This window comes from Ctenocephalides felis, unplaced genomic scaffold (genome assembly GCF_003426905.1).
Source record: "Ctenocephalides felis isolate EL2017-DRISC unplaced genomic scaffold, ASM342690v1 CF-g0.4_SCAFFOLD_00535, whole genome shotgun sequence".
Classification (NCBI taxonomy): domain Eukaryota; kingdom Metazoa; phylum Arthropoda; class Insecta; order Siphonaptera; family Pulicidae; genus Ctenocephalides; species Ctenocephalides felis.
Window position 1 is genome coordinate 8,984 of NW_020536689.1, and position 9,429 is coordinate 18,412.

The following is a 9,429-nucleotide window of genomic DNA, read 5'->3' on the forward strand; positions in this document are numbered from 1 at the left end:
GCTACCCCAGATTGAGAATAATTTACAGTTTAGTTGTGATTTATTGAAATTGTAAAGTTAATTTCTGTTATGCTTGGTGTAGTCAAGTAACTTCACTATTTACAAACATGAATATATTATATGTGAATATATGTAATAATAAAAAAATAGTTGTAAAATTTATGATTTTATTTAAGGCTCATAAAGATCGACTCATCCAAGATATCTCCAAAAACACTTGAAAGCAGTATCTTTGATTGTTTATACAATTGCTTAGAAATTGTAAAAAATATGCCAGAATTACCGAAGGGTTGCTCATTAGCCATGATGTTAACATACTATGATGGTAAAATTGTTATTCATTTATTTTTTGGTATTTATTTTGATTTATACTCTCGTACTTTTAAAATCCATTCATTATGTAGGAACTCCTGCTGAGTATCAACCGCCTGGTTTTAAGGCTTGTTCATATCAAGCATTTGAGTATCCACCAGATCTTTATAATATAGAAGTTGGTAAATGCTTCACGCCATACCACTCTATTAGTATGGGAGCGATTGCTAAGGTAATTAATTTTAAAAATATTATAGCTTTTATTGCAAAAGTTCTTCAATTTCTGAATTATATTACTGTTGTAGTGTTTTAATATTTTCAATAAATATTTTTTTTAGTTTGTAGATGTAGATATTCATACCTCGGATGCTGGTAAACAAACAAATGAAAATTGTGAAGTTGTGGAAAACTCCCAAACGGAAAATATATGCAACACGTCGGAGGCCGCTGTGAGTGTTTTTAAATATAAGTCAAAATTTACAATTATAGTCAATATATTTTATAAAAATTTGATGCAATAATAAATATATATCAGAATATGATAGTCATTGGTGGATCTAACAGTCCAGAAGTTATGATGCAGTTAAATACAATGACTGAAGATATGGGTATTTATCATGATACTTCTCTTGATGCTGTGGTAAGCATATATTTGCTTTAATGTTGTAACCACATAAATTTGCAACTTTTTAATGAAATTAAAAAATGACATTTCTCGAACATTAAGTTTTGGTATTACAATATATTTCGTGATTTTAAGTTTCTTATTTTTAGATAAATAGGTACATATATGTATACTATATATGTAATTAATATAATAAAATATAACTAAAAATAATTAATATTTAGTGAGTAATAATATTTAGTGTATAATAATAATAATATGTTTGCAATGAAAAACAAATATTTCATCATCATTAAATAAATCAATTCATTCAAGTGATAATATTCTCTATGAATTAATGTAAAGCACTATTTTACATTTTCTGCTCAAAAACGTAGTTATATAACTTCTTGGCGAGATGATTTCAAACTAGCTGTAAGTGGAGTTCTGTCTTAAGGCAATTAGGGCATCGTGCCTTAAGGCAAATTGCTGGAACTTCCCGTACCAAAAATTATTATTTTTTTAAAAACGATTAACATCTTTGAAAAAAATTTACTTTAAAAAAAATAGATTTTTGAGAAACTATAAATTTGACAAAAAATAACTTTTTTTTTGAAAAAAAAATTTTTTATTTGAAAAAAAAAAAAATTTTTTTTGAGAAAAAAAATTTTTTTTTGAAAACAAAAAAATTTTTTGGAAAAAAATGTTTTCTTCATTTTGACATATTTTGGAAATTATGAACTTTTTTTCAAAGCAATCGCACTGCTTGAACTGCATAGAGACGAAATGTCAAAGCTCGCAAGTGCCGCGCCGCCGTCTAACGCATAAGCATTGGTACGGAACCCATAGAAATGTAAAAAAAATGTATACTTATTGTTAAAATCTCTATAAAATATCTGATAATTTGATGTGCATATGTCTAATGATCATTTTTAACCGCCGAATGGCATTTTTTTTTACTTTTTTCATTAGATCTCCAAAACCGCTAGACCTGCCTTCATGAAAATTTGATCAATTCTACATCTTGTCCATACAAGTAAAATGTTTTTTGAATTATTCAAATCAGACGCTCCGTTCTCTTAAAAACGGAGGTACCGTTTTCGGCACTTTTTGCCCCGTATCTTTGGAACGGCTAGACCTGACTTCGCCAGAAACTAATCAGCACGTCTCCTTATCAATACGAATCGAATGCTTTTTGAATTATTCAAATCGGTTGATCGGTGTTCCCGAAATCGTCGACGAAAATTTGTATCCGCACATACATACACACACGCACACACACACACACACACACACACATACATCCATTTTTTCTAAGGTATGCCAAAATATTCAGAAACCTTTGAAACGTCGAGAAATGCAAAAATTTTCATTTTCGATTTTTTTGCGATTACTATAATTTGCCCTACGGGAAGTTAATTAAAGGCAATGAGATACTGTCAATTATTCGTATTGCCATTATCTATCAAAAATGATGTGCCAAATAGAAATTTTACATATATGGCAGAATTTTAATAAGAAATTGGAATTTTTAATTTCATTTCCTTTCCCATGTTTATTGATATAGTTTAAAATAATTGATATATAGTTTAGAAATGCTAGACAGGAAAAAAGCCAATTTTGATATTTATGCATATTATATATATTTGTAGATGTTTTCTCCGGTTACAAATCGCCAACTCCGACCAATCTATGCAAATTCTTGCTCAATGATTCCATCAGCAGTCAGCAAAGCTACTAATCTAACACACTTCCATAATAAAACAATTAATATTGTGGAGCGGGACGTGCAGGGGTCTCCTATGGACACCAATTATACCTATGATAGTAAAAATAAAGCTACTCCTTCAGATGTCGTCATGGATAATGACAAAGGTACGAAGTTCATAATATGATTTGAAGGTGGTTAATTATTATCTATGCTTCTCTATAATTGAAATTAACTAGCTGTAAGTGGAATTCTGTCTTAAGGCAATTAGGGCATCGTGCCTTAAGGCAAATTGCTGGAACTTCCCGTACCAAAAATTATTATTTTTTTAAAAACGATTAACATGTTTGAAAAAAATTTAATAAAAAAAAAATAGATTTGAAAAACTACAAATTTGACAAAAAATTACTTTTTTTTGAAAAAAAAAAAATTTATATGAAAAAAAAAAATTTTTTTTTCGGATACAAAAAATTTTTTTGAAAAAAATGTTTTCTTCATTTTGACATATTTTGGAAATTCTGAACTTTTTTTCAAAGCAATCGCACTGCTTGAACTGCATAGAGACGAAATATCAAAGCGCGCATGTGCCGCGCCGCCGTCTAACGCATAAGCATTGGTACGGAACCCATAAAAATGTAAAAAAACAATATACTTATTGTTAAAATCTCTATAAAATATCTGATAATTTGATGTGCATATGTCTAATGATAATTTTTAACCGCCGAATGGCATTATTTTTTACTTTTTTCATTAGATCTCCGAAACCGCTAGACCTACCTCCATGAAAATTTGATCAATTCTACATCTTGTCAATACAAGTAAAATGTTTTTTGAATTATTCAAATCGGACGCTCCGTTCTCTTAAAAACGGAGGTACCGTTCGTGGCACTTTTTGCCCCGTATCTTCGGAACGGCTAGACCTGCCTTTGCCAAAAACTAATCAGCACGTCTCCTTATCAATACGAATCGAATGTTTTTTGAATCATTCAAATCGGTTGATCCGTGTTCCCGAAATCGTCGACGAAAATTTGTATCCGCACATACATACACACACATACATACATACATACATACATACACACACACACACACACACACACACACACATACATCCATTTTTTCTAAGGTATGCCAAAATGTTCAGAAGGTTTTGAAACGTCGAGAAATGCAAAAATTTTCATTTTCGATTTTTTTGCGATTACTATAACTTACCCTACGGGAAGTTAAAAATTTGTTCAAAAATATTAGATTCGTTGAAATATTGGACAAATTGTTATAATAATGGCTTATGTTATGATGGTTTAAATAATTATTAACTTTCTTTATAACTATAGATAGCGATAACATATATGAAGATGTGAAAATATTATGCGTTTGCGAGAACAATGATGAACACGCTGTTATGGTGAGTTTAAATAACTTAATTCAATTTGCTTAATTTTTGCATTTTTCACTTATATCTAGAATATTTTGAGAAACTTTAGTGAAAAACAAGTAGTTTTTAATTTTTTAAGAACAAAAAAAAAGGTATTATTATTATTTATAGCAACAAATTGTCTTTTATTAAAAGCTATTTCATATTATTTTAAACTGATCATTTTTAATTTTTATTTTGTTGAATTATTTTTTAAATAGATTAATGATTTTATACATGTAATTGTACTGTCTTCTAAACCAAAAGAACTCTATCACAACCCTCAACTATTAAATCACGATTAGTAAAATTTCCAGTTAACTATTTCCTAATTATAAAAAAATGTTTCCAATGTCTTATTTTCAATGCTAGAGGTATATTGCAAAGTTCAATTCTCCATTATTCAACCAATAACAAATATAAATTTTAAGGGCGTATTTTTTACATAGAACATATTGTATATAACCCTGATCTGGTATTTTGCCCAAAATATTTATAAGCATAGTTACTAATAATTTAATTTTATCTCTTGTAAAATTGCTTATTTTAACTTAATTTACTATTGTATTTACTATTTTTTTTATTATTTACATCTTTAGAAATAATTACCAATTGATGGCAGATTACACAACTTATGTTTTCTACTTTAACATAGTTTCATCAAAAAATTCCATACTTTTCTTGTTTTTGAGATAATGCTGGTGAATCTTTTCACTCGTAGTCGTCTTTTAAGCATTGCTTATAAGGTATTATAAATAATATAAACCTCTTTTCGGACAGATAAAAAACTTTTCATCCATTATTTTATAAACAACCTAAAACTATCAATAATTATAAATAAACTCTTTTTATGATTTTTGGCATAAGAATTTATTTTATTACTTCAAACTTTAGATATTATGTTGTGGGTGCAATTTTTGGAGCCACGGAGCTTGCTATGGATTCCTATCGCGTCTTCCGGCAGACTATGTCCACATCTGTTGCATTTGCAATGATAATCATTCGCGTATTTGTAACGATGAAATGATTATGGCACTTACCAGCAAACATGATAGAATCGTGAGTATTTATATTAAACAATGATATACTGGATTTTGTATATAAAAACGTATATAATAAAAGAAAATTGAGACGTATGTAAAAATTAATAAAAAAGTAAAATAATAGAATAATAATTGTATAATTTCTTCTATAAGTATTTATAATATGTATTGTTTTTAGTGTTTAGCCTTTTTGCGAAGAATATTGGCTTTCTGCAAAGATTGTGTTCAATTCTCTTTAGATGGGATGGTACGAGAGCTTGGGATTCCTGAAAATTTTCATAGTGAATTATTCGCTCGAATTGATAAATTCGGAATTCTTAGACCAGTTTCACCAAAACAACAATCAATGACGTAATACAAATAATAATACAAATTCTTTGTATTAAATTTATTATATGTAATTATTTATTAATATATTGTTTGTTAAACTACAATTACAGGGTCAAAAGAACAGTCAAAAAGAGGGCCCTCGCTCCTTTTTTGAAACAATATTTTCGAGATGGCGAACTTTCAGAAACAGCAAAAAATACGGACTCATGTGTTGATAACTCTCTTCGTGATATACCGGGTAATATATCTCACGTTATACCCGTTTGTCCGTTCCTTACAAAAAAATGTATTTTGGATTGCAAATTTCAAATTGTTTTTTTTGCGAAAGTGTGAAATGGTATTTGTGAGATATATAAAAATTTTAGCTTGAAACTTATCTTTAAAAATTCTGTTAATACACTAAGTAAATCAACGTTTTTATTAAGAAGATATCATAGAAAATGTTAGGTCTGCAAATATTTAAAAATACGAGCTAATCAATCTGTTTTCAAATTACAGTTAAGTGTCAGTATTTCAATGAAAAAGTCAACTAAGTATTTATTAAATAAATAATTAATGATAATAATTATAATAATAAGTTCAGTTATCCAATTATTCGTAATAAAATCTTACTAATCAGGAAAATAAAAATATAAGTTAGTGATACTAATTTTTTATTATATACTTTTATAATAAAATAAAATAAAATTTTTTAGGTGGTGCTGCGCCTAAAAGAAAACCAACAAACGAGTCTGATGTTCAGCAAATGTCCTCTGTGAATGCTAATAAGGAGCCACTAGCAAAACGGAGAAGGAAAAGTTTCTGACGGATATTAGATATATATATTACAAACAGGATATATTGCGGATGAATATATCTTTATTTCAATATATTTATATTTAATCGCTAGTAAAATTATAATTAGCAAAATTTTGATGAAACATTGAATGAAAAATAATGATAGAAAAACGTTTCAGAGTAAAATAACATTATTTTTTATATTTCCACATAAAAAATCCACATGAAATAAGTATTTTTTTTACAATTTTGTAACACTTACTCATTATTAGAATATATGTTGAATTGACAGTTTTAATTTTATAAAATTATGAAGTTTGGTTTAATTTTCAATAATTTATTTAATTTTGTTATACATTTGTTTTTTATATTGAGAATATAATAATTACGAATATATATAATAATACAATACAATTGTTATTATTACTTGATTTGCCTATATGTTAACAAAAATATTATAAAATAACAAAATCAATTAACAATATATATGCAAAAATTATTCCAGGTATAAAACCATACGTTGCAAATATAGAAAATGAATGAAATTTTAGGAAAAATTATGATGTTTATAACAAAAACTCATCGACATAATTCATGAACAACGAACAGAACAAGTTCATAAATGCATAAACTTTTCAAAGCAAGAGCATGCGCAAATAATGTTTAGATTATCGGTTGGCAAGGTAACAATATTTTGTATTTTTGAGGGTCGATTGACATTCTTGAATAATATTCTTCAATATTTAACAATAATTATACTTGTATAAAATGACTGAATTTGCATTAGTTTGGGAGGATAGAGAAATTCGTTTTGACATTCCCTACTCGTAAGTAAGGTAGATATTCACTCTACCGCCTACATTGTATATTTTTATTTAATATTAATCAATTAATATGTATTACTTTCAAAATCGTTAAAATAAAAACTGACATTTAATTTATTAATTTCGAATAATCAACAATCTCAATGAAAAAAATGATTATAACCGTTTTGGACTATTACGCACAGAGCATTTTTATTACTATTCATAATAGTCTACTTTTTATTGATATTTAAATTACTACAATTGGAATTATATTATACTTTTGTAACATAATATTTTGGGCATTTCCACAGCATTCTTAAATTAAGATCCGGTGAAAAATTGGTAGATCGAATGGATGCTGTTGAAGATTCTAAAGGAAATAGCGGAGATAAGGGACGTTTGTTAATAACAAATATCAGATTAATGTGGCATTCTCATGCTACACCTCGTGTTAATTTGAGTGAGCCTTTTGGTGTATATAATGCTCAGAATTAGTTTTTGTTTAATTAATTAATTCGTTCTATTTAATTGCAGCTATAGGATATAACTGCATAATTAACATGAGTATCAAAACAGTTATATCAAAACTAAGAGCAACGACAGATGCTCTGCATATAATGGCTGCTAATGGGTCTTCCAAATTTGAATTTATTTTTACAGATATTAGTTTATTGGACAAAAAACATTTTTCTTTGGTGATTGGTGTTCATAAGTAAGTTAAATAATTTTAATTATTTAAAGAATGATAACTCATGATCGAAGTCATGGTGTGAGAGTACATATTTTCACAATTTTTAGTCCACGTTGCATTCCTGCATTATCTTCCTAATTTCTTGGTTCGATTTAATTTTCTTTTGTTTTCACATTTGTATCCAAAATAGAAATAGACTGTTTTCTTACACTTTCCACCCTTGGGTGAAGCATCCGTACCTGGTTAAAATGCTTCCAAGCATAAATTCATTCATGGTTTAAGTTTAAAAAGTGTATTTGTTAACGCTTAAATAAATGATGGTTTATTTTCATTAATCGAAAATTCAATGATTCATCAGTCCGAGTTTTAGCACAACATAATTAAAATAAAAATTTAAATTAAAATACAAAACAAAATGTTTAATTGAAACAGCTGCATGTTCAATCTAATTATTTTAAGTAGGAAATTATAGAAACTGGGAAATGTAGAAGAGAACTTGGATTTATAGTTATATAAATTGTCTTGAAATATCGCTTAAAGATAATGAATTCGTTCCCTAATGTAATATATTATATACATATGTGTAAAATTATTATTATTATTATTATTAATCCATTAAACCATTTTTAAGAGCCTACACGTCGACAAAAATGTACAGAGACTTGAAATTAAGAGCATCCATTCTAAATAGTGGAGCTCTATCAGTCTTAAAAAATGAGCAAGTGTATCAAAAAGTAAATGGTGTTTGGAATCTTTCGAGCGACCAGGGTAATTTAGGAACATTTCTAATAACAAACATTAGAATAGTTTGGTATGCTGATCTAAACGAATGCTTCAATATCACATTGCCATATATGCAAATAGTTACGGTAATAAATTAATTGTGAATTGATATAATGTGTTGATATAAAAACTAACAGTATCTATTTATAATAAGATCCAAGTCCGCGATAGTAAATTTGGTCCAGCTTTAGTCATTATCGTTTCGGAGCAGAGTGGAGGATATTTATTAGGATTCAGAATTGATCCAGAGGATAGACTTGGAGCAGTATATAAAGAATTAATTTCACTTCACTCTGTATATAGCCAAAACCCTATATTTGGTGTAGAGTATTCATTGAAAGATCAAGTAAAGTATAACGTATACTTAAATAACATATAGGTATATTATTATTAGAAATTGATTGAAACGGTATTAATTTATAGGTTTTTAGTCCACCGCCTGCTGATCCAAATTTTGAAGATGTACAGGAATTAGATAAATCTAAAGATACTCCATCTACATTAACTACGTACATAGCCGAAGGAGAACATTCTGTTGATCGCGTTCCAATTTACAGCAAGGATTTGGGTTTGGCCATAGAAACTCCAAGAAATGGATATACAATAAAAAGTCTTTGGGAAGTCATGCCATCTTCTTCATAATTACGTTGAAGACGGCATGCTCACCGGGGGATCACAACGCAACTGCATTACTACCATAGATAAATAAACATAAATTACTTTATTACGTTTTGGGCCGGAACTTTTTTACTGTGCTCCGATTTGCATGAGACTTTGGAATTAGGATCATCTTATTCCCAAGAACAAAATAAATAAATAATTAAACTTTTGGTTCATGAACTGTCAACAGATTTTCTGAAAAGAAAAAAAAATTAATATTTACATAATTATTAAAGAATGAATGTAATTCATAATTATTAAATCATCATATTGTTATATTGAAATATTAAATACTAAAGTA

General features: G+C 28.0%; 1 protein-coding gene across 1 annotated transcript; it reads left to right on the forward strand.

Annotated features, from left to right (window-relative positions):
• The first annotated feature begins 6,956 nt into the window (after positions 1-6,956).
• LOC113366014 (Bardet-Biedl syndrome 5 protein homolog) lies at positions 6,957-9,110 on the forward strand. The gene is made up of 6 exons (XM_026607565.1): positions 6,957-7,015; positions 7,306-7,454; positions 7,529-7,706; positions 8,317-8,554; positions 8,623-8,814; positions 8,892-9,110. Exons 1-6 carry the CDS (start codon positions 6,957-6,959, stop codon positions 9,108-9,110), a joined length of 1,035 nt encoding a protein of 344 aa, XP_026463350.1.
• The last annotated feature ends 319 nt before the right edge of the window (positions 9,111-9,429 follow it).